Source organism: Perognathus longimembris, chromosome 20 (genome assembly GCF_023159225.1).
Source record: "Perognathus longimembris pacificus isolate PPM17 chromosome 20, ASM2315922v1, whole genome shotgun sequence".
Classification (NCBI taxonomy): domain Eukaryota; kingdom Metazoa; phylum Chordata; class Mammalia; order Rodentia; family Heteromyidae; genus Perognathus; species Perognathus longimembris.
This window is the reverse complement of record NC_063180.1, coordinates 41021827-41047834: the sequence shown is the minus strand read 5'-3', so window position 1 is coordinate 41047834 and position 26008 is coordinate 41021827. Positions and strand designations below refer to the sequence as shown.

General features: G+C 45.9%; 1 protein-coding gene across 1 annotated transcript in view; it reads right to left on the bottom strand.

Annotated features, from left to right (window-relative positions):
* Gabrg3 (gamma-aminobutyric acid type A receptor subunit gamma3) overlaps nucleotides 1-26008 on the bottom strand; it is a 312628-nt gene that overhangs the window by 259261 nt on the left and 27359 nt on the right. The window contains exon 3 of the mRNA XM_048369193.1: nucleotides 24668-24735. Within this exon, the coding sequence (XP_048225150.1) occupies nucleotides 24668-24735 (68 nt within the window). The remainder of the gene's footprint in view (nucleotides 1-24667; nucleotides 24736-26008) is intronic.

Here is a 26008-nt window from a genome sequence, read left to right as displayed (position 1 = left end):
GCTGAAGCATTGCCTCTTGATTCTGGAGTGCTCTCAGAGTAAGCCCCGGTCACCCCACCCCTGCGCTTGGGTTGGCTGCTCCGGCCTCCAGCTTCTATAGCACAGCGATGTCTATACAGCCAAGCTCTTACGGTACAGTGGTACGGGGCTTTTCTATGTCCGGTAACCGGCACTATTCTGCAATGTGGGTGGTTCTCCCAGAATTCCCCTGGCTTATACACGGCACAGCACACCGTACCTCCTGCGGACCGGCTACTTCTCCCAGAATCCTCCTGGAGTGGTTCTCCAGTGCAGGTGAGTCACTTCACTATGAAGCGTGGCTTAACGTCGTTGGTGGTACTCTTGTGGCCAGTTTCACAAGTATACCACCCCCAGGGACTCCTTTGCCTCCCACTGAGGCACAGTTATGACCCCCACCCCCAACAGTGTCTGCATCTCAGCCCTAGGGGCCTCTTTCTTTTAGTCTCCATCTTCTTTTATCTACTGTTCCTGTATGCTTCTCTTTTCTTGGCTCCTCCCTGGACAGGCCCTCCCCCCCACTCCAGTGTCACCGAAACCCAGACATTCTTTATATTCAACGTTTCCTACTCAGAACTCTGTCCTGACACCAACACAGGCCTAAACCTATGAGACCTTGGTGGTGGCCAAAGAGGACTGTCCAGCCGAGTTCACTGAGAACAGAATGAAGAAGAGGCCCGGAAAGGTAGGCAAAGTTTGCAAAGCAAAGCCACCCTGGCAGGTCTACTGTCGTATGGCTGAACATAGCGAGTTACCCACAGCGTACGTCAGATTCCCTACATGCAAAGCCCTGAGACGCGAGTCTTGAGCAAGTCAAGTGCAGGAAAGAATGGAGAGAGAGGTCAGGAGGGAAAAACCAGCTAAGAGACACAGACTGTGGTCTCAGTTCGAGGCAAGTTTCAGATTGACCTGATGGGGGTGCTGTGGAGCAACAATGACATCAATGTCATTATCCCACATCCCTACTTCTTCCCTGGCCACCCATGGCTGTTGACTAATTTGGGGGAAGGTACGATCCAACCTCCCAGGTAAGGTGGCTCCATGCTTACCAGAAAGGGGCCCTGGGCATGCCCCAGGCAGGCAGGACGGCGGCATCTTCCTCCACAACGCATGGTAAGGTAAGTAAGGGAACCAGAGGCCTCAGTGGGACACAGAGAAGCCACTCTTGGCCCCTTTGTTGCTCTTATGTAGGGGAACCAAGCCTACTAGGCGATACTGGTTTTCTCTCTCTCCTCTGTTTATCAGATTCTCTGTCTCTGTCTCTGTGTGGGGGTGTGTCTCTTTCTCTCAGTACTACTAGAGTTTGAACTCCGCTTCTCACGTTCCTGGTATGCACTCTACCACTTGAGCCACCCCTTCAGTCCAAGATATCGAGTCTTTTTCAAGCCTTAGGTCCTCCTTAAATTCTCCTTTCGCCGCAAGCTGGCAGGCAGGAAGGAAATCAGCTGGGGTTGTAATATAGGTAGGTAAAATTTAAGAATATTTCACGTGTGCATGGATCAGTGTTTCCATTCTTCATAGCTAGAAAGGATCCGGGAGTCAAATCGTTCCCCATGTTGATGCGGTTTCTGTGTCTATTATGTGGGTTGGTTTTAGTCTGTCTCATTCACCTAGCATGGGTTGTGTCAACATTTCAGCATGAAATAACAGTGCCATCTCTGTTCATTTGTTTTACAGTGCTGGGTATTGAACCCAGGACCATGGCATGTGCTAGGCAAGCACTCTATCATTGAGCTCTATCACCAGCCTTGCAATACTACCAGCAGACATACATTCCCTCCTGTGTAGAACTTGGAAAAGAATCCAACAGGATGAAATGAGAATAAGAATGGTCATAGAGCCAGGTGCTGATGGCCCACACCTGTCATTCTAACCACTCAGGAGGCTGAGAGCTGAGGATCGCAGTTCAAAGCCAGCCAGTCAGGAAAGTCCATGAGACTCTCACCTCCAGTGAACCACCAGGACCCTGGAAGTGGCGCTGTGGCTCAACGTCATAGAGTGCTACCCTTGAGCAAAAGAGCCCAGGGACAACAGATGGGCCCTAAGTTCAAGCCCCATGACCACCACCACCAACAACAAAAGTAAATAAATGGTTATAGAAGTATGCAAAGACAAAAAAAGAATCATGCCTCTTTGCAAGACGGAATGGAGTGAGAATGCAGGAAAACAAGACAGACACTGCCCCTCCCGTAACTGGCTGCTTCTTCAGTCCTGTGATATACCCATTCTGAAATTAAATGGAACCCATCTGTTTTCTCTGAAGGTCTTTCCACCAGCTGGGGGTTTACTTTCCAATGTTTCCTCTTCTGCCCATGCTGATGTAAAGTTGGGGCATTAGACCTATCATTAGAATCTCACCCAAAGCACTCTCCATAAACAAAATAGGTAGCGCAGTCTTATTATTTTGTTCTGGGAACCCAAACCTCAATAGAGTACATCATTATTATTTGTGGTTGTTTTATCTAGGGGTTGGGCCAGACATTGTCCAAGACCATTCAGCAGCCACTTCGAGGTGGCAGTTGGCACTCAGCCTCCCAAAGCCAAACACCGAGTCAAAGGTCACCCCGACCACGGGAACACGCGGGCGGGGGCTGGAGACCGCGCTGGGGCTCAGAAGATCTATGGCTCCTAGTAAACAAGGTTTGTAGGAACAATAATTGTATATCACCAGAAGAACTGCCAGCTCTATCGGCTGCTAGGCAGAAGAAAAACGAGAGAGAGAGAGAGAGAAATCCCAGCAAAGTTGAAATGTGCATATAAATAACCCAAAAGATGTTTCCCAGAACGGGTAATTTTTAATCCTTGTAAATAGTCAATGCCACTTTAGCTCATTTATTTCAGCAGTATTATGGGGATATGATCGTGCAAAAATTAAGCTATTTTCTGGGACGAGGAAGGCAAATGTCACCTTCCCACTGAGAATGGTGGGGTTCTTTTTTATTTCTTTTTAAAGTATATATCTGAGCTGACACATCTAAATTGGCCAGGATTTTCTCTCTCTGAAAACCTAAGTCCACGCAATGTGGTAGCTGTCTAGTTAAATTCCCCGCAGAGGATTCCAGGGGAGATAAAAAGCTTATGGGGATGCTCAGGTTATTTTTCTGATGTCCCCCCCACCCTGACTAAAATAAGTCTATCAAGTGCTGTAACCTAAGGGAGGCATTTTGGTTGTTAACTATGTCAGGGGGGCCCTATGGAGGGCTCTGGACACTGCTTGGCAGACAGCTAAGTTCGATTTCATCCTCTTTTCTTGTTACGTCTTTGGGAACGAAAATCTTACACTACACACCTCTCATCAAAGGGACACAAAGATCATTTAAGCCGACTCCCAATTTCTTAGCCCATACTCTTGGGGATGACACAAGTGGAATGAACAGATAGAAGTCTATCAAAGAAGGGGAAGGAACCACCCCCAAACCAGAAGTGGCACTGAGTGTAGAGCACTAGCTGTGAACAAAAAGACCTCAGGGACAGCCCAGGCCCTGAGTTCAAGCCCCAAGATGGAGGAAGAGGAGGAGGAGGAAGAAGAAGTGGAAAAGGAGGAGGAGGAAGGGAGGGAGGGAGGGAGGGAGGGAGGGAGGGAGGGAGGGAGGGAGGGAGGGAGGGAGGGGAGGGGAAGGGGGAGGAGGGGGAGGAAGAAGGAAGGAAGGGAGGGAGGGAGGGAGGGAGGGGAGAGAGGGAGGGGGCGGAGGGGGAGGAAGGAGGAAGGGAGGGAGGAAGGAAGGGAGGGAGGGAGGGAGGGAGGGAGGGAGGGAGGGAGGGAGGGAGGGAGGGAAAGAAAAGTGAAAAGGAGGGGAGGAGAGGCAATGGCAGTAGAGAGAATGACAAAGAGATCCTAATTTATTGTTTCATTGTAAGAAATGAACGTGAGAAGTCATAGATCTTTGCAAGGGAAAAGAAGGAAAGGGAAAAGGACTGAGAGGAAGGGAGGAGAAGGTGGAGAAGGGGAAAGGAAGGGAAGGGAATGGGGGTGGGGGAGGAGAAACTGGCCTTTTGGATCTTCCCCCAGGTGCTCACTAAACCATCACCAAGCAACCAAGGGGAAACCCATGCATTCCTGGAATTTGTCTTTAAACCCTGCAGTCATCATTGAACAACTTCTTGTGTTTCTTCTTTGCTCTGATCCAGAATTGGTAGTCCAGATTCACTTTGAAATTAATAAAGGAAACACAAAGGTGTGCCTAGGTTCATCTGCTGTCTGCCTGTCTGCATGCATTTGCTCATCTATACATGGTATCAATGATAAGGCATACATTCAGAAGTTGCCCTTTCATGCTGAGCTTTTCAAATGAGAAGGAATAGGCACTGTAAAACAGACATTTCTGATTATAACTGGCAAGGGAAAGAGCAATGCTGGTGTGGGAAGCTGTCCTTAGGCCTTTTCTGAAGAGACAATGTGAAGTCCTTCCCAGGACACAGGTGTCTAAGGAGTTAGGTGAATCAGCAAACCTGAAAACGATTTCATTATGGGAAAATCGGTCTCCTGGTAATGGCTAAGACTTATTTTGTGAGACTCCCAACAGCCAAATACAGGGTTGGTGGACAGAAGGAAATAGGAGAAAGATCTGAGCGTCATGGCATGACTTGTTTAGTGATTAGGGTCCTTCAGGAGGGAAAAGTGCCCCCAGGAAATGCCATAGCAGAAAGCAAGCTGCCTGACAGACCGGGCCAAAGAATTCTGGGTGCACCGGGAAGAGAATCGATGCTACCGTTTCCTGCAGCGCCAAAACGCTCCTTGAAAACGGGCTTGCTGCTGGAATGCAATTTGTGCGAGGTTATCAACTTAGCGGAGGTCAGAACTGGCATGTCAGCCCCTGGAGAAAAGCTGCTTTTATAAGTGTGTGAGGAGGGACGGCTAGATAGAGACACTGGTTCTATAAATCAACCTGAGCATGGTGTTGGAAAGTGGTATTGACCATAAATCTTTTCTGTATCTGACTGGCATGGGGGAACATTATTAATAAGTGCGGGCGGCGGGGAGGGAATTAAATTTAAGAGGGTGGTGATCATAATCGTGCAAAGCATTTACGCAGCTGCACAGCGTGTTTTTTTTAATTAAATGGTAAAAAACCTGACATTTCGTTTTATCCGAAAAGCAGTTATCTTAATGCAACATTGTTCTATGACAACAGACTTATTAAATCCCCTAATCCGTTAGCCAGAGTTTAACAATCGATTCATCTAATATAACATATGAGTAAAACCGGCTGTGTTTTGCCACCATTAATGACATGGGGCTTCCTAGATGTCATATGGAAGTAGAATGAGGGACACAGGTAAGACTTGAACACAGGCTGGTGAAGGTTCTAGCCCCCTCTAAATCACACAGTGGGGTGCCCACAAATGGGCCTTTCCTTCCTTGCATCATGGATACACTAGTCTGTACATGTCTTCCTTATTGGGAGAAATATTAAATAGAGAAGAGCAGTGGCAGGTTCCTTCATTCTTAAACATGCCTGTTTATATGATTACATTCTCAATGGTTAAACCCAAAATGATTGATTGAGGGGCTGGGAATGTGGCTTGGCAGTGGAGTGCTTGCCTAGCATGCATGAAGCCCTGGGCTTGACTCCTCAGCACCAGGTAAACAGAAAAAGCAGGAAGTGGCGCCGTGGCTCAAGTGGCAGAGTGCTAGCCTTGAGCAAAGCAAGAAGCCAGGGACAGTGCTCAGGCCCTGAGTTCAAGCTCCAGAACTGGCCAAAAAAAAAAAAAAAAAAAAGACTGATTGACTCATTGATGGCTTCACCTGTTTGAATTACCCATTGATTTATTAGGAATAAATAGATACAGAGATTTTGAGGGGAGGGGAGGAAAGGGAAGAGAAAAGAGGGAGGGTCTTAGAATATTTGGTGACAGGCACTTTTCATCAAAACTCAAAGTTATATTGGGACTGAAGAGAAGAAATTCGAACTAAAGAACCACCAGCAAGACACAGAAGAGCTGAAGAGAGAAACATAAACCCTAGACTGGAGGGAAGGGCTGGGAGAGAATAAGGGAGCAGAAGACACGGAAAGGAAATGTATTCATTGCCTGTCTCGTGTAATTGCAATCCCTCCGTACATCACCTGTCTGATAATTAATTAATTTAAAAATACATAGCATATACACACACATTAAAAAAAAAACCTAGACCTGAACTGTCTTTTTTTTTTATGCAGAGAGGAGAGAGATCTGGGCTGCTCATAACCATAAAAGTGTTCAATGAGATGGGCAGAGTGGAGCTGGTAAAGGAAGATCAGTCCTCACCAAACCACAGCTCTGTCCCGAAACCTACTTCTTAGTATGTGACTCTTGATACCGCATAACTGATTCGACATTGGGACAGGGACTCATCGAGAATGTTCTCAGCATCCTCACTCCATCCACCTCTTAACCCACAGGGGAGAATGTAGTCAAGACTTCAATACGAATCCTCCGAAACCAAGCCAAGTGAAGGGGGGGAGGGGGAGGGATGGATGAGAAGGTCGAAAGTGGTGACGCTGATTCAGATGCACTATGTTCATAGATGGCTTTTCGACATGACGACTCCTTTTGTACAACTACTTAAAGATTGTTTTTGTAAGTGAATATCATACTCTGGATAAAGAAAAGTCATTCCACAAACATTCATTGTTCTGGTTCATTCAAGCTTGGGTCCATGGACTCCCTAGACGTCTCAAGTCCTTCCAAAGCTGAGCTGAATCTTCTTGGGCAGGAAGTCCTTTGCTACGTATGGTTAGGATATAGTCTGTTAGTTCTAAAAGGTCGCAGGGGTACTGGCTGTTTGTAGTGTACTGAGCAGCACACCACGACTTAATAGATGCATGGGTAGAGAGTAGACTCAACCATGCTCAGAGGCCAGAAGGCTGAGGAGGGACCACGTGGATCGGCTGTGGGCTGGCTGATGATTGGCGCCACTACACTCACCTGCCAGCAGAAAGAACAAGCTCGAGTCTGTAGAGAAATGTGTGCCCAGGTCTCCCTAAATCTCTCTTCCTTGGCAAGTGGATAGCCAGAGGTGGTTTGATACATACAGAAATGTCATAAAGCTACTGGATTTTAACCACTACCACCACCCACTTCACTTCATATTGTGTACACTGACGCACGCGCTGAATGCAATGCCATTACCAGTGCTCCTCAACAATTTGGTTTTTGAAGCCACTGGGGATAATTTTCTTTGACGGCATTGCTAAAAAGTTACAACTCATGTGGTACTATCTATCCATTCATATTTAAGAAAGAAAACCAGATGGCATGGAAATGTGTTTTATTGTTTCCCTGAGATAGCTTTGACTTTGCAGAGGTACTGGAAGCAACCATGTTTCCATTTGGTGAAACATAGATAAGGAAGCTAAAAGAGCAAACCTTTGTCAGACCCAGTGATTAGTGTAGCCATTCTTTGTGGTGCCACCTGGTGGTATAAGCATGTAACTACACCTTTGACAGTGAGTGGGGGAAGCACTATATATATAGGCTTGGTCACCCATCCATCATTCATTCATGTATTTGGTTGTTTATTATTTATTTATTTATTTATTTATTTATTTATTTAGTGAGTCATGGAGCTTGAACTTGAGGCCTGGGCACCATACCTGAGCTCTTTATGTTCAAGGTTAATTCTACCACTTTGAGCCACAGTGCCACTTCCAGTTTTCTGGTGGTTCATTGGAGATAAGAGTCGCATGGACTTTCCTGCCCAAGCTGGCTTTGAACCATGATCCTCAGGTCTCAGCCTCCTGAGTAGCTAGGATTACTGGCATGAGACACTGGTACCTGGCTTGGTCACCCATTTTTTAACTCTGCATAATGTATACTCATATCAAGACTACAGCCTTGAAAAGGCTTATGTCTCCTCTCTTGGACCCTTAAGGTAGGAATGAAAAAGCAAATTTCCCAAATTCCTTTATGTTTCTTTAATAGGGTTAAGAATAAAGAGCATTTGGTACATACAAATACTGATCGTCAATAGAATTTTAAACCTTCATTGTTTAGACTAGTCATCAGAATGAGCCTCTACCCAATTTCCTCTTTGGGACAGCCAAAGAAAATGTAAAGTTCATTTTACTTATGTGCTCCTGTTGATGTTACTCTCATAATAGATCTAGGTAGCCTGAAAGTTGTCAGGTGTATTTCCATCCACAAAGCTTGCTGCTAAGAAGGGGATACCAAGGATCCAGCCCTGTTAGGTGACTGGATCCCTTGTATACTGCAACTCTCAAGCTAGGAAATAACCTCACTGGTATGAGGACTGTGGCAGATGGCAGGTTGGGGAGACTTTGGGTTTAGAAATTGTTACAGAAATGGAAACCTATTCTCTAGGATTGAAATGCATCTTTGACTCCACATGTACTGACCCAAATTGTCCAAGTGAAATGAGAGCTATCACAATTATCAGTAGCAATGCAGAAATTACAGGGCCACAGAATAGTCTAGTGACATGGATTTGGCTGCTGAAATAACCCCCACAGTGGAGAGGCATCTTTTTGTAGCACTTTGTGTCATAGCAAGGTTGTGGGTGGGAGGGGTGTCAGTCACATGACAACTCCATTTCCTGGATGCAAAGGCTGAGGAGTGACTTCAATATCCTGGCCTGGGAGAAGAAACTGTGCTTGCAGGATATCCGTCTGGCTGGCAAGATAACATGGAGGAACCTAAGAGGTTGGAAAGGAGTGATGGCATCTCTCCTTCTACCTGAATAACTGAGGAGACTAAAACAGCCAGAAAAGTCCACCTTGGAATTCTTATATGAGAAACTTCTACATCCCATGGCTCACATCTGTAATCCTATCTACTCAGTAGGCTGAGATCTGAGGATCATGATTCAAAGCCAGCCCAGCCAAGAAGCCTGTGAGACCCTTGTCTCCAACGTACTTGCAAAAAGTCAGAAGTTAAGTTGTGGTTCAACTGATAGAATGCTAACCTTGCATGAAAAGCTAAGAGACAGCACCCGTGTCTTGAGATGAAGCCCTAATTCCAGTACCAAGATAAATAAATAAACAGAGATAAATAAATACTAGCCAGACAGGCACTGATGGTTCATGCCCACAATCCTATCTAGTAAGCAAAAAGCAGCCCTTGAAGTATGGCTCAAGTGGTAGAACACCAAAACACCTTGACACTAAGTTTAAACCCCAGTATCTGAATGTGTGCACGTGCGCGCGTGCGCGCACGCGCACACACACAAGTGAATAAATAAAAACAGAGCACTGCAAACAGGTAAGAAGCAATTTTACTTACATAAAATGTGTATAAACTAAGTACTAATTACTTGTCAGTTCTGACAAATTCAATAACCATTCTGGATTCTAAAAGATGGAATTAGTCTTAAGAGAGTCAGAATATTTATTTATGCAGCACATTTGTAACCGCTAATGGTTTATGAAATGGTTGATATTACTTTCCAATACAGAAACTTGATTTGTATATTTATTCTTGTCGATTTATCTTTTGATTGACACATAATAATTACATATATTTATGGGATTCAGTGTTAGGTTTACAAATATGCATATATTGTGCAATAATCAAGCAAAGTAATGTCACCTTGAACTTCTCTCATTTCTTCCTGGTGAGTACAATCAAAGTCATTCCTTCAGCCAGAGGCTGGTGTCTCATACCTGTCATCTTACCTACTCAGGAGGCTGAGATCTGACCATCACAGTTCAAAGCCAGCCTGGGCAGGAAAAGTCCTTGAGACGCTTATCTCCAATGAACCACAAGAAAACTGGAAGTGGTGCTGTGGCTCAAGTGGTAGAGCGCTAGCCTTGAGCAGAAAAGCACCTCATCAGGTGATGGGCAGATAAGCTCCATCCATATCTTGGCCATCAGAAGGAGCACAGTGAGAAACACAGAGAAGCGAGTTCCATTCAAACACACTGATTCCATTTCCTTTGTACAAAACAGGCATCTGAGAAGGGTGCTGATGGTTGGCGTCTATCATCCTAAACTGCTCCGGAGTCTGAGATCTGAGGATTGCCAGAAGCAGAACTGTGACTCAGACGGTAGAGTGCTGCTAGCCTTCGATCAAAAAGCTACCCAAGCGTGCAAGGCCCTGAGTTCAACACACACACACACACACACACACACACACACACACACACACACAGAGCAATCAGATATGTAGGCAGAAAGTTGTTAATCCCTAAATCAATTTCCCACCCTCCAGAGACAGCTCTGCCTTCTGAGGGAGCAGGACATGTCTCACTTCCTGTTCAACAGGTTTCTCTAAATGAAGAAATGATGTCTCAGGTCCCAGCTGAGTATGTCCCTCATGAGGGTGTGAAGATTCAGTCTCTCAGACTAAAATTTAAAGAGCATCCTTCCCAACGTGTGTGTGTGTGTGTGTGTGTGTGCTTACCCTCATCCCCATGGCTAATAATAACCCCCCTGGGCACAGCTCTGCAGAGAGTAGAGAGGTCTGGGCCCCATTCTTGGAAGCGAGTATAACCTGGACACCTGGACTTCCGGTGTGTGTGTGGGGGGGTGTGAACCCGGATTTCCTGTGTATTCTTCCCCTGTGGTTGGATGTCTTCGCGCCTTGAGGCATCCTGGGAATCGGAAGCCAGGAATGCCCATGCAAAGCCTGGCTGGCGGTCTGCAGTCACGGCTGGCATGAATAAACACACCATTGCCCAGCTGATCTTCCACACGTGGTCACACTTCCATGGGGATGGAAGGCCGCGGAAGAGAAGCCAAACTCTTCCCGGTGGTACAGGGGAAGCTGAATGCAATGACTTTTCTTCTGGCGATGGGAGGTAAGTTACTGCTTTAACACTGAGCCATCTTCTAGGCAACTCCACTAAGCCTTTTCTATAGTAAACGGAAAATGTTGCCTGTTTGGTTATCCTAGCCACACAGGAGGCTGAGATCTGAGGATCACAGTTCAAAGCCAGCCTGGGCAAGAAAATCCACGTGATTCTTATCACCAATGAACAATCAAATAGCTAGGAGCAGAGCTGTGGCTCAAGTAGTAGAACACTAGCCTTGAGCAGAAAAGCTCAGGGACAGCCCCAAGGCTGCAAGCCTGCCTTCCTTCCTTCCTTCCTTCCTTCCTTCCTTCCTTCCTTCCTTCCTTCCTTCCTTCCTTCCTCCCTCCCTCCCTCTCTCCCTTCCTTCTTTCCTTCCTTTCTTTTCTTGGGCGGAGGGGGTACCATTCCTGGAGCTATCCCTGAGCTTCTTTCATTCAAACTTAGTGCTCTACCATTTGAGCCACAGTGCCACTCCTAACTTAAAAAAAAAAAAAAAAGAATCTCCCAGACTTTCCTGCCTGAGCTGGCTTCAAACTGGGATCCTCAGATCTCAGCCTGCTGAGTAGCCCGGGTGATAGGCCTGAGCCACCAGCAGCACGAAGCCCAATCTGTGATTTCTTCAACAACTGAGTATCCTACAACAGATGTTGAACACAACTGAGATACTTGCCCATACAGCCCTACAGCCCTGGCCCCCTTTGCCCTAAGGCTACTGGGCTCTGTCCATCAGAATCTGCTTTCCTGAAGCTATGTCCTTGCTCTAGGGGGGGCCTGGCTACACACCCACAATCAGCAGCAGACAATAACCATCTTGCAGAGAGGGGGTGGAGGATACACAGTCAGACATCACACATGGGGTACCAGGCCTCTCTGCGTCAGCTCCAAGGCCAGGCCTTTGGCATGGCTGTGGGGAGTACTGACTCCCCCCCCCAATCGCCAAGACCCAGTGGGCTCAGGAATCACATCCGGGCAGTTTAGTTAACTCTCTGCCTCTCGGGGGAGTGATTTCAATGAGAGGCAGATTTCAGCTGGTCCTTTAGGCAAAGAAGCACAAGGCCTCCTGCCTTCCTGGGTGGGGTGGGGGTGGGGTGAGGCTCCCTGGATGCTATGATTTTTACAATTCTGTGCAATCAGAGGGAATGGCAAGCTCAGGGGACAGAAAGCTGCCTGGGCATCGCAGACAATTAAAGATCCTTGTGGATCCTTGTGGAAGAAGGGAGACAAGGAGGATTCCCAGGGGAGCTGCCCGCAGTCACGCTGAGGGAGGATCACACCGGGCTCCCAGCTGACCAACCAGGCCAGAAGAATTTTCTGTGTCAGAGCATCGCCAGCTGAGGCATCTGCTCACCAGGGCTGCTATGGACCCAAAGAATGCTTGTTTTTCTAGCTCGGTACAGATAGCTCATGTCTATAATCCTAGCTAACGAGGAGGCTGAGATATGAGGATCACAGTTGGAAGCCAGGCCAGACAGGAACGTCTGTTGTCTTTATCACACTAAGAATAAAAATAAAAAAATAAAGCCAGAAGCGGCGCTGTGGTTCCAAGTGGTAGAGCGCTAGCCTTGAGCAAAAGAAGCCCAGGGACAGTGCCCAGGCCCTGAGTCTAAGCCCCAGAACGGGCACAAAAGAAATTTAAAAAAATATCTTTCTCTAGAGATTCTGATAGCCACCTAGTCAACGGGGACAGAGGTTGGAGATCAAAGAAGCTGGGACCCCATGTTTTTATATGTACCATGCAGACCTCGTGAGCAACATAAATCCTCCCTCTGAGGAGAGCACAGCATTGTGCAATGCCCACTGGGCCTTCCCTGCCCTCCAGCCCCCCACAAGGAAACCAGATGCAGAACTCGGTCACTGCCCTGAGCCACAGTGTCCCTCCATGCCACCGGTGTAAGATCAACAGACGGAGACACGCCATTCCCAATACAGTTGCTCAGACCCCTTCCCCTCCCCCGCCGCTCTCATTTCCCATAATTCAGTTATTTCACAAGTGAAATGCTTATCTGGCACTGGATACATTTAGCAAATGTCCTGCAATTAAAACCTAATAGATCCAAATAAAGATAAAGGGCACAATTAAGGTCTGTCTCCCAGACACAGGTAATCCATCTTGAACCCCAGTATTGGCACAGGGTTAAAATAAAATATTCTTACCACTGCTCCCAGACCAGCCCAAGAGCAAGTGCAATCTCACTTGCGTCTTGTGTCACTACGGCAGAGACTCTCAGGAGCTAGAAGCTGGAGACTTTTAAGCTGTCTGTAAAGCATAGATTTGAACCACTTAAAACTGTGCATTGCCAGATATGTGTCAAAGACTGGAAATTCTCTCTGGCTTATTCAAACAATACATTGCTGGTTCAAAAGAAAGCATATAAGCCGGGTGCTGGTGGCTCAGGCCTGTCATCCTAGCTCCTGAGGGGTCTGAGATCTGAGGATCACGGTTCAAAGCCAGGAAAGTCCATGAGATTCTTATCTCTAATGAACCACTAGAAAACTGGAAGTGGTGCTGTGGCTCAAGTGTAGAGCACTAGCCTTGAGCTGAAGAGTGCAGGGACAGCGCCCAGGTCCAAAGTTCAAGCCCCAGGACCAACAAAAAAAAATGTTCATCAGAACATCATGAGGTCATATTTGGTGTGTGTGTGTGTGTGTGTGTGTGTGTGTGTGTGTGTGTGTATTGAGGCTTGAACTCTGGTTCTCATGCCCTTGCTGAACTTTTTCACTCCAAGCTGGTGCTCACACTCTACTTCTTTTCTTTTTCTGGTTTGTTAAAGATGAGAGTATGGAGACTTGTTTGCCTTGGGCTCGCTTCCACCTGCAATCCTCAGGTCTCAGCTTCCTGAGTAGCCAGGATTACAGGCGTGAGCCACAACACCTGCCTACACATTTGACTTTTGTAACTAATTATGGTATGACTTCAAGACTCCCTCGTGACGAGGTTATTATAATCACTGTGGCAGTGACCAGGAACCACCATAATAAAGGTACACGCGCCACCCCCCCCCGCCCCCCGTATGTACCACAGACAATCCCGAGACACGGATGACTTACCTAACCAGGCCTAACACACCTCCGGATTTCTCATTACTCAGCATTGCCAAAGACCTCGGAACCATTAAGACGGGAAAATCTCACCGACTACAGAAACATTTGGTCAAAATGTTCCCCCACGAAGACACTCACCGTGTGGGAATTGAGAGGAACGTGTGGTGGTTTATCTCTGGAGGGGAAACCAAGATGAAAAATTATGCAACAACTAGCTGAGTAAGCTACCAATCCCATATGGTCCCCACCGAAGACGTTCTCTCCTGTCGTTTGTCACTGCTGCTGGGTCTCTAAGCAATCACCAGAGGAGGATTTTAGTTATAAAACACATGTAACAAGAAAGACATGGAGTCACAGATGCCTTTTGTTTGGGCACTCTTTTTTTTTTTCAGTCATGGGGCTTAAATTTAGGGCCTGGCCGCTGTCCCTGAGCTTCTTTATGCTCAAGGCTAGTGCTCTACCACTTGAGCCACAGTTCCACTTCTGGTTCTGGAGTGGTTAACTGGAGATAAGAGTCTCACAGGGACTTTTCTACTCGGGGTTGGCTTTGAACCGTGATCCTCAGATCTCAGCCTCCTGAGTAGCTAGGATGACAGGCATGAGCCACCAGCACCTGGCATGAGTACATTTCATTTTGGATCAAAGTTTGAAGCCAGCCCAGGCAAGAAAGTCTGTGACTCTCTTATCTTCAGTTAACTACCAAAAAGCCAGAAGTGGAGTTGTAGAGTATCAGCCTTGAGCACAAAAGCTCAGGAAGAGAAGGAAGGAAAGGGAGGGAGGGAGGGAGGGAGGGAGGGAGGGAGGGAGGGAGGGAGGGAAGGAAGAAGAATAAAGGTTAGAGGTATGGTTCAAGTAGTAGGACACCTCTCTGTCTGACAAACACAAGGCCCCAAGTTCAAAACCAAGTACTGCCAATAATAACAATACTACTAATAATAATTTGTACCACCATTTACAAGGGAAGGAACAAGTCCAAAGTTAGCCAGTGTTTCTTCATGAGCATAGAACCTAGTGGCCCGCTGGTTCACTGAGTTTTACTATAGAGTCCACCAAGCCTTCTGCTGAGCACCTGCCCCTCTAGAGCTAAGAGACCTACCAAGAGCTACTGTCCTGCTGCTTTTAGTCCCATCTCCTCAACTCACCTGGCTCCATTTTCACACATGTACCTTGAGCAGGGTGGGTGAATTCACCCCCTCTTCCTCTCTCCATGGATCTGTGCCCCCCACCCCCACCCTCCCCTTGGCCACACCCCTCCAGGACAACACAGGTTCCAGCTCCCTGGGACTCATTGTGTTAGAATGTAAGTCAGGTGTCCTCTGAGGTTCATGCTCATCACCAAGGCAACGAGGTGGGGTGGTGGCATGTTCAGGGGGTGATAAAGTCAGGAGGGATCTGCCATAAACAGCTCAATCTCAAATGGCGTGTTCATCACTGGAAGAAGTGCTTGATAGAAGGATGGATTTGCCTCCCTCCCCTCCCTCCCCTCCCTCTCCCTCTCCCTCTCCTCTCTCTCTCTCTCTCTCTCTCTCTCTCTCTCTCTCTCTCTCTCTCTCTCTCTCTCTCTCTGTTTCTCTATTTCTCTCCTCTCCCTTCCCCTCCCCGCCCCTCCCCTATTCTCCCCTCTCCTCCCCTCTCCTCTTCTCTCTCTCTTTTCCTTCCAATCCTGGGGATCAATCCCAGGGCCTCAAGCCCACATATGTTCTATCACTGAGTTACTTCCCCATCCCCAAGAATTACAGTATTTTAAAAATAAGAAACATTGGACCGGACACCGGTGGCTCACCTCTGTCATCTTAGCGACTTGGGAGTCTGAGATCTGAGAATCAGCAGTTCCCTCTCAGGAAAGTCCATGAGACTCTCATCTCCAATGAACCACCGGAAAACCGGAAGTGGAGCTGAGGCTCAGAGTGGTAGAGTGCCAGCCTTGAGCAAAAGAGCTCAGGGGCAGTGCCCCGGCCCTGAGTTCAAGCCTCACAACCACCACCACCAACAACAACTAAAAGAAGTAAACATTAAAAACAATGATACATAGACCACCCAACATTTTTTTTCAGTTTCAATATCACCAATGGGGCTCACGGGATTTTAATAAATAGAGTCCAAAAATGCTCCCTGAGTATGAAATACTGGAAAGTTTTCTTTCTCAGGTCTGAGATGTCACCTGAATAGGACAAAACACAGAGAAGCCAGAACCCACTACTCACAGACACAAAGTCTTCTGGACAATCTCATTAGGACAGAATTATTGAGAACAATTTCAGACTAAAGGGAGATTGACTTCACATCTTCATTTTTTTTATCTCTTGTAAATTCCTTTCCCATGTTTAAGCCTTAATTGCTTTCCTCATTCAAATGCCTTCCTCTCAATATCTCACTTGTAACTGCTGGCAAAGGGGAATAAAAGAAAGAAAAAAAAAAGAAAAGGAAAACAGTACTTTATAATACTTTCTTTGATAACGTAAACTCATTTTAATTTCTTGTATGGTTCCAAGGACAAGTCTATCTTTAGACGGCAGTAGAATGGCAGAGAAGGTTGAAGCCGATTAGGCAGTCAAGGAACAAAGAGCAAGTGATTGCAAATCATTTGCAAAATTAATTATTGTTAAGAAAATTCAGGAGTTTCTTCAGTATTAGAAAAATCAAGCCAGGTGTGGTGGTACTTTGGTAGGTATCAGCACTCGGGAGTCAGAGGCAGGAGGATCTTGGGTTCAAGGACAGCCTGGGCTATGTAGTGAGTTGTAACGCAAACAAACAAAACAAGTGATTGGATGAAATGCTCACACAAGCAAAAGGATGGAGCTGGAGCCTCCTCCCTCAGCCTCAAAGATCCGACCACCTCCCAGATCTCAGAATCGAATCTGCAAACACTCCCCTAAAGAAAGAAAGAAAACAACCTAGACACCAATGCCTGTCACCCTAGCTCCTCAGGAGGCTGAGATCTGAGGACCAAAGGTTTGAAGCCAAGCTGGGCAAGAAAGTCCACGAGACTCTTCAGTGAACCACCAAAAAGGGAGAAGCAGAACTATGGCTCAAGTGGTAGAGTACCAGTCTCGAGGGACAAAGCTATGGGTCAGTGCGCTTAGTTTAAAGCAAGCCTCTGTCTGGTAAGCCTACAAAAAGCTAGACAAAACCAAAAACCAACTCTGGGCTCGCCAGGCAAGCATGCTAAACACTGCATCTCACTAAGGGTTGATTAGAAAGTGGATTTAGTGCATCCACACTTTGAGAGGCTCCTTTGTGTTTGCTGATCTCTTTATTTCTTTTGCCAGTACTAGGGCTTGAACCCAGAGCCTGGGCTGCCCACTTGAAGCCACAGCTCCGCTTCCAACAGGTTGCTGGTCCATTGGAGATAAGAGTCTCATGGACTTGCATGCCCTGGCCGGGCTTTGAACCATGATCCTCAGATCTCCGCCTCCTGAGGAACTAGAATGACAGGTGTAAGCCATCAGAGCTCAGACTACTGTGGAATAACTTAACATTTTGTCACAGCAGGCCACATTGATGGAGACAGGGCTGCTCTGAGACTGTGGTACACAGCAATGGATGAGGACGTGATTGACAGGCCTCACACACTCCGGAGCAGCTGTGCAAAGAGCCCGCAACACACGTGGCTTCCTGTGTCCAGGGAGCAGAGCCCAGCTGGGCCCTTGAGTCCTAAGGAGGGAGCCGGCAGCATCCTAGACCAGACAGAGGCCGGTCACTGATGAAATCTGCTAAAATGAGGCCAAGTCTACCCTGCTGGCTTCACACATCATAGTTGCGGAGGCTGAAAGTCCAAGATCAAGGTCCTGGCAGCTTTTTTTTTTTCTCTCTGCAGGTTTCAAGAATGAACCTTTCTCCTCTAGCTTTTGGTGCATTGCTGCCAATCTCTGGCACTCTTTTTGTCTTGTAGGAGCCTCTCCTCTGTGCCTTCCTTCAGTGTGCATCTGAATCCTCCCATAAAGACACCCCAATCAGGGGCTGGGGATATGGCCTAGTGGCAAGAGTGCTTGCCTCGTATACATGAGGCCCTGGGTTCAAGTCCCCAGCACCACATATACAGAAAATGGCCAGAAGTGGCGCTGTGGCTCAAGTGGCAGAGTGCTAGCCTTGAGCAAAAAGAAGCCAGGGACAGTGCTCAGGCCCTGAGTCCAAGTCCCAGGACTGGCAAAAAAAAAAAAAAAAAAAAAAGACACCCCAATCAAATGGCATAGGGGCCGCCTTAGCTAGCATGACCTCATAGTTACAAACGGCATCTGCAAGGACCCTGGTTCCATAGAAGGCAGCATCCGAACAGGTGTGTGGCCCAAGGGGTGGGTTATATATTCAAGCCACAGACAGCTCCATGGACAGGCATCCTAGATGTCATCACTGCCCACAGGAACTGGGACAACTTGTCTTTTCTGTCCCTTACCTGGTCAGGGAACAGAGTTTTGTTTTAAAGGGAGAGCCCACCCATCCTGGTGCCATTACCTATTGTGCAATGAACCGAGAGGCAAATGAAAACATCCGGAACTGCAAAGGCCCAATGTCCAAGGGCTCACCCTTGTAATCCCAGCCACTCAGGAAGCTGATATTTGAGGACTGTGAGTCAACCTGAGCAGAAAAGTCTTTTTATCTCTAATTAATTACCATTAAACCCCCTCCCCCCTGCCAAAGAAAAGGCCAGGAGTGGAGCTGTGGCTCAAGTGACAGAGTGCTAGCCTTGAACAAAAAGCTCAGGGGCAGTGCTAGAGCTGTGCGTTCAAACCCCAGGACTGGCATGGAAAAAAAACAAAAAAAACAAAAAAACAAGAAAAGAAGAAACCTTCTTGATGAAAGCATGCCTGTGCATTTCCTCATGGAAATGTTGGTTTGAAATAGATCACCACGACTTGACTTATTCAGCCTGTTAACACTACAAAGGGTTGAAGCCTCCAAAATGGCCTGGCTGCCGTTATTCCATTCACCATCAGGTTCTCATTCGCACGTGTCCTGTCCAGCACACGGTGGCTGATCAGGAAGACTGACCGGCTTCATGATCACGGCTGGGCCTGAGTCACCCTCAGCTTCTCCCATCGTTACTGAAGGTGTCCACGTATCCCATCGCCATTTCCTTACAGTGCCGAGGCCACTGTTCCCTCTCCGGGCCCACAGCTTCTCACCTTGGCCTTGTCTAGCACCATGCACGGCTCCTTCCCACCATCCTGTGACATCCCACACATTGCCACAGGAGGATTACTTTAGAAGATGTGTGTGACCAGACACCATGGGAACCTCATCAGGGCCCATCATCCCCCGTGACATGCCTCAGCTCACAACACCTGTGCCTCCTGCCCCTCTCTCCCTGCTGGGGTGCAGCTCGCTTGTCATCCCGCCCTCCACAGAGGCTGGACTGCGCAAGGGCTTCTGGGAATATCTTCATCAGAGTGAGATGGGAGACAGGCTACAGAGGCTCCAATGAGAATGCTCATCTCACACCTCTTACCTTTCAGGAAAAAAAACAAACTTTTATGTGACACAAAGATGTTCTTTTCAGAGGCTCCTAATGTAGCTTCTGTGGTGAAGAATGATGAGCACTCATTGTGAAATACTCAACCCAAGTGGAAAGGTTCAGAACAAAAAGAAAAGGAAGATGCTATTCCTGCCTGTGAAGGAGCTAATGCATGAGATGACAGCTAACAAAGGTCGGATGTTTTATCAATATGGCTTAGCTCCGTGTTCCTACACTGCTGAAAAGCTCACAGCCATTTATGCCTGGTACAATGGATGCCCATCTTAACCAGATAACATCTCTCATGGCATTTTGGTATAAAATAGTAGAGAGTTCCAAGACCCTTAGATGACAAAAAAAAAAAAAAAGAGGCAACACAATGGAAGTTTGAAATTCCTTTGTTCCTTGTGCATTCAGAGATGGAAAGAACGAGTAGTGTTCCTTTTCTCTTCCGGATCCATGTTCTTTCAAACATGGTATGAACTTCCTGTGCCTCAGCTCCAGAAGGCAGAACCATAAGCTTAGATGACGACATCAAGGGCCTCATGGAAAGGCCTACGCACCTACGCACCCCTGTGCACTGAAGCACTGTTCGGAATAGCCAAGTGATGGCAACAGCCCACATGTCCTACCCAAGAAGAGTGGATCCAAAAGAAAATAGGTACCTACTCCTGAGTCTGAGTTAGAAAGATTGCAGTTCAAAGCCAGCTCCAGCAGGAAAGTCTGTGATCCTCTTATCTCCAATTAAGTACCACAAAAGATGGAAGGAACTTAAGTGGTGGAGAAGCTCAGGGACAGTATGCAGGCCCTGGAGTTCAAACCCAGGACTAGCACAAAAATGGTGTCATCATAATAATAATGACAATGATATGTGTATGTAATACACACTTAAGTACATGTGTTGGAATTTATGCAACCATCAGGAAATATGAAATTATGCCATTTGCAGGGAAACATGGAAAATACCATACTGAACAAAGTGAGCCAAGCTCAGAACTGTACCCAGGGCCTTTTCATTGTGGCCAGGCTGGTTTTGAACCTCCACCTTCAAATCTCATCCTGTCTGAGCAGCTAGGATCCTAAGTGGAAACCACAAGTACCATCTGATAATGCTTAATGAATCGACAAAGAGATACTCAGAGGTAGCCACGCAGATGACAGAGGAAAGGCATTTAGCATTTAGTATTTAGCATTTGGTATTTTAAACAAACTCTTGCTTGCCTCCTGCCCTTTGAGAAAAGCTGAAGTAAGTCAAGGTACGTATGTGATCGCTTCCTCAAGAAACTGGCTGTGAAAAGAGACAGCTTTAACTCTGCTGAGAACTAAAAACAAGCATGTCACTATTTCCAGAACACAAGGTTTGCTGTGGTTCAGTTACTCTGCTGTAGCCTTGAGAACAGCTTCAGCATTGTGCAGTTACAGTCTAGGCCTCCCCATGTATTAGTGTATCTTTTAACTACACGAGTGGCACAGTCTAGGAATTAAAAAAAATAAATAAAAATAAATAAGCAGACGAAATGAAGTTACATGATATGTGGAACAACTTTTTTTTTTTTTTTGGTGCTAGTACTAGGGCTTAAACTCAGGGCCTGGGTGCTGTCCCTTAGCCTTTTCACTCAAAGCTGGAGGTTTACCACTTGAGCCACAGCTCCACTTCCAGCTTTTTGTTGGTTAATTGGAGATACGGGTCTTACGGACTTCCCTGCCTGGGGATCTTCGATCCTCAGATCTCAGCCTCCTGAGTGGTTAGGAATACAAGAGGGACCTACTCAATCCTGGCTTCAGGACAAATTATTTAAACAAGAGAAGTGAGTTGGAAAAAGCTTTGATTCCCAGTGATGGCTTGCTGTATGTTTTAGTCAGGATGTTCAAGTGACCAAAGCGCCACAGATGGGCATCTGGTAAGGCAGGGCTCACAATGCCTTGGGCCATTTTTGCCAAGGTCATCCTTTACCCTCGGATGCGTTCACAGTTTAAATCCTCAGCATCCACTGCATGCACCATAAACCACTCTCATAAAATATGCTTTGCACTTATCTCAGGAGGTGGTGGGGTGTTATGCTTTCTAAAGGGCAAACCAAAGGACAGCACTCAAATCTCCACCAGAGTTCAAAGGCCGTCACCGGGAGACCCAGGGTCCTTCCACTGTGCCTACGTGCCGGAAGAATCACCCATCAGCCATGCCGCACACACTGGCATCCTGCTTTTTCTCTTCATGCAAGGCAAGCTTTTCCCCCTCAGAATGACTATATATGAATTTGTTTTTAAAATCATGTTTAAAGGGCTTCAATCCGACATGAGTACAGTGCATCTCCGTCAAGGTCACCCCTCCCACCTCTCCCAACGCCACTCAGCCCCTCCATTTACCTAGTTCCATTTTCACACATGTGCAGTAAATAGTACCACTGCATTTACCCACCCTTCCCCTCCCCTTCCCCAGACCCTACAAACCTCTAACTCCCTGCTACCCATTGTGTTAAACTCTAAGTTGTTCAAAGGAGTTACACCTGTGGAATTCTTCCTTGCAGATATAATATTTTAGTTAATATGGAGTGTGTATATGTGTGTGATCCTTTGTATTGTTTGCATATATCATTTATACAAAAGATTAAAAGTCAGGGTACAGTAAAGATACATGTACAACCATGTCCATTGCTGCACTATTTACCATAGCCAAGTTAAGAAAAGTATCCAGATGCCCCTCAATAGATGAATAGGTCAAGGAAATATGATGTGAGATAGATAAATAGATAGATGAGAGAGAACGCATGCATGCATGCCCGAGAAAGAGAGAGAGACAGAGAGACAGAGAGAGATGAACTTTACTCATCCATCAAAAAGGTTATTACATCATTTTCAGGGAAATGGATGGACCTGGAAAAAAATTATGCTAAGTGAAGTAAGTCAGGCTCAGAGAGAGACAAAGGACTCATATCCTTTTATTTATATGAAGTCAGATCTGAATATCATCCTGCTTTTAACCACAGGACATCCCACCCAGCACAGGTCTGCCCAGTCAGTCATTTTGGATGGGGATAATCTCAGCCTGCTTTGTTGTTCCTTTCTCCTCCCCGAGGAGGAAGCTGACCTCTAGAAGAATCCCTGCTACCTGGGGTGGCAGGAGGAAGGGACACTATCACTTTGCCTCTTCCTCCCTCTGGGATTCCTACCTAGAAATTCCTAACAATGTTCAAATAGCAATGCTTGAATGTGAACAAAAGGAGATCAGTAATAAGCATCTGTATAAATCTGGAGATACATTAATGCAATGCCCTTTTGCTGAAATAATTTCAAAGCTAGGAAGCTACAGAGGAACTTTTTCTTTTAGTGTTAGACATCGGATGCTAGATAAAATCCTCTGGCACAAAGGCAAACAGATAAAACATCACAAAATATATTAAGGAACTTTTTTTTTTGCTCAGTCCTAGGGCTTGAACTCAGGGCCTGGGGTGTTACCCTTGAGCTTTTGTGCTCAAAGCTAGCACTCTACCACTTTAAGCCACAGCTCCACTTCCAGTTTTCTGGTGGTTAACTGGAGATAACAGTTTCAGAGACATTCATGCTCTTGCTGGCTTTGAACTGCAATCCTCAGATCTCAGCTTCCTGAGTAGCTAGGATTACAGGTGTGAGTCACAAGAGACCACTTAACCATTCTTACATTACATTAAAGCTGCCATTCTCTTAGCATAGGCAACCAAATAAACATTATTTATCAAAAAAGATATATAAGCCAGTGGCTCATGCCTATAAACCTAGCTATTCAGGAGGCTGAGATCTGATGATCATGATTTAAAGCCATGCAAAGACAGGAAAGTCCATGAGACTCTTACCGCCAATGAGCCACCAAAAAGCCAGAAGTGGCGCTGTGGCTCAAGTGGTAGAGTTCTAGCCTTTAGCAAAAAAGCTTAGGGACAGTGCCAGGCCCTGAGTTCAAGTCCCAGGACTGGCACAAAAAGAAAGAAGAATGAAATACTGCAACCACAGTTTGATTTTAGGTTGTGTAAATAAGTCCCTTTATTATTCACGTCACCTCTTTGGATGGTCTTATGGATGTCATGGACATTGTTTTGTTCTTGTTCTGGGGTTTTAGTTGTTGGCCATGCAGATGGAACCCAGGACCTCTTGCAGGCTAAGGATATACTTCCATTCAGCTACATCCAAATCCCGAGGGTTTTTTTCTTAAGGAAGTTCCCCCATAAATATAATTTTACTCCTACATTGATTTTTTAAAATGCTTTTAAAATCTGGCAGTGAAAAGAAATGATCTTGCTACTAATTTTGGAGGGGTTATTTCTATCACCAGAACACAGCAATGTGAAGCTATCATGTCAGTTAGCATTTTGAAAAGTCTCCACTGAATTTCACACATTCCCCCTGAAAATCAGGCACAAAGGTATGGCCAAGGAAGGGGGGGAGGGCATTTGCTGTATTATCTGGGACCACAAAAATTACTCTGGGAATCTTACACATCACTGCCTGCAGCCACATGAGCTGGTATTAAACACATTCCTACACACCAACACTTAGTAATAAGTCATTCATAAGTTGCTAACCAGCCATTGTCCACGAGGAAGGGCTGATTTGGAGCTCAGTTTTGTTTTGTAACTCTGTGGAAACCCTCTCCTCCGGGAAAGCATATTTGATCCCATCCTGTCTCCTGAAATAAAGAAATGAATGGACAGCAGTCGATTTACCCTCCTACTTAAAGAGAAAGCTGAAAATCCTAGGTCTTTTCCTGAGAAACACAATAAAGCCAAGCTCTTGGAACTCGAAAGGAGGAAAAGGGAACTCAAAGTAATGACCTTCTATTGTCTTTTTTATTCATCCCTAATTGTAATGAAGTCATATAAAACCAATGGCTGCATAACAACCCCCCAAAATACTAGTTTTAATCCTTGTAATACATCTGTCATCCCAGCTACTCAGGAGGCTGAGATCTGAAGATCAGGGTACAAAGCCAGCCCGGGCAGGAAAGTCCATGAGACGCTGATCTCCAATGAAACACCAGAAAACCGGAAGTGGGGCTGTGGCTCAAAGGAGCAGAGCACTAGTCTTGAGTGAAAGAGCTCAGGGACAGTGCCCAGGCAGGTCCAGAGTTCAAGCCCCATGACCACCCAAACAAACCAAAACCTCACCAAATATTAACTGAGAAATTCATGTGTTATAAATATTTGTGCAAAGGTAGGGAAGGAAGGGGTCTGTTCTCTGTCATCAGAAGCAGTATCTCAAACAGCTGGTGATGTTATAAAAAAAAGTTATCTTAGATACCATTTTGCTTGAAATACCCATAATTCCTTCAGATGTTAAGACGTGATTTGTGAGTTTTAAGCCTGTATGATAAATCCCAAGCCGAAATCAGCAGTGAGGTTTATAACCAAGATAAGACACGGCAACCACAGACCAGAAAAATGAAATCACTTCCTACCATGTTTATGGATGACACTGGCCCAATGCTGTTCACATAAATGTCCACATCAATCACCGTCGGCTTTACTGTGGAGAAAAAACAGACATAGGTTAGTACTCTGTGCTGGAGAGAAAGAGGAGAGGACACAGTCCAAAGTCCCAGAGAATCCGGCACTCAGACAGCAAGCCTGTATTGTAATCCTAGGGGTGGAATTTTTCTTGAGGACTTTTCTTGCTTTTTTCATTTTTGGTTGGTCCTGGGGCTTGAACTCAGGGCCTGAGTACTATTCCCGAGCTCTTTTGCTCAAGGCTAGCACTCTATCACTTTGAGCCACCTTTCCATATCCAGTTTTGGGGTGGTTCATTGGAGATGAGAGTCTCATAGACTTTCCTCCCGGGGCTGTCTTTGAACTGTGATCTGCAGATCTCAACCTCCTGAGTAGCTCAGATTACAGGTAAGAACCACAAACACTTAGCATTTGTCTTACATTTATAATGCGCACTTGACTTTTCTTACTTTGAAACTTCTTGAATGATAAGCCATTCTTATTTATATTTATTAAATGCTAAAAAAAAAAGAAAGAAGGAAAAATAAGACATTTACCCACTGCAAGTTGTCAGTGACAAAAGACTATAAAGATATCTGTATAACATTAGTTGATTTTATGGCAAAAGTAAGAGATAAAACCTACAACGTTGCCTAAGGAATTTAATGTCAACATTTTGCTATAAAGGTACACAATATCAGTGATGTACTTGGCTTATTTATTCGTTGCACAACTGTGTAGATATTGTTCCAAAGCAGACTTCTGGTGAATTCTTATTCCAAAAAGAGGAAAACAGTGGCAAGAAGCGTAAAGGGGTGGCAGGAGGTGGGAGGAGGGAAAAGGGGAGGAAGAAGGGGAGGTGGAGGAATGGGAGGAGGAGAAGGAAGAGGAAGTGTGAACAGGAAAGAAAAGAAGAGGAAGGGAAAGGAGAATGGGAAGAAAAAAGTGGAGGAGCGAGGAGAGGAGGAGGAGAAGGAAGAGAAGAGAAAGGAGGAAGGAGGAAGGGGCAGGAGAAGGAAGGAGAAGAAGAGGAATTGGACAATTGTTTATTACTATTGTTATGACTCAAATACATATACCTCTATCATAGAGGTTAAGTATTCTAGCTCAAAAACAAATAAAACTGAGCAAGAGTCATGGTACTTGTAAGCTGACATGTGTCCAACTTGTGTCCAACAGCTTCAAGATCATTTCAAGAAAAGAAAATACACTAAAATTGAATTTTCAAAAAAGAATTGTAACAACTCAATGGATTACCACCCTCAATGAGAATGTTAGGTTCCTTAATCAGAAGCTGTCAAATCTGACATTGT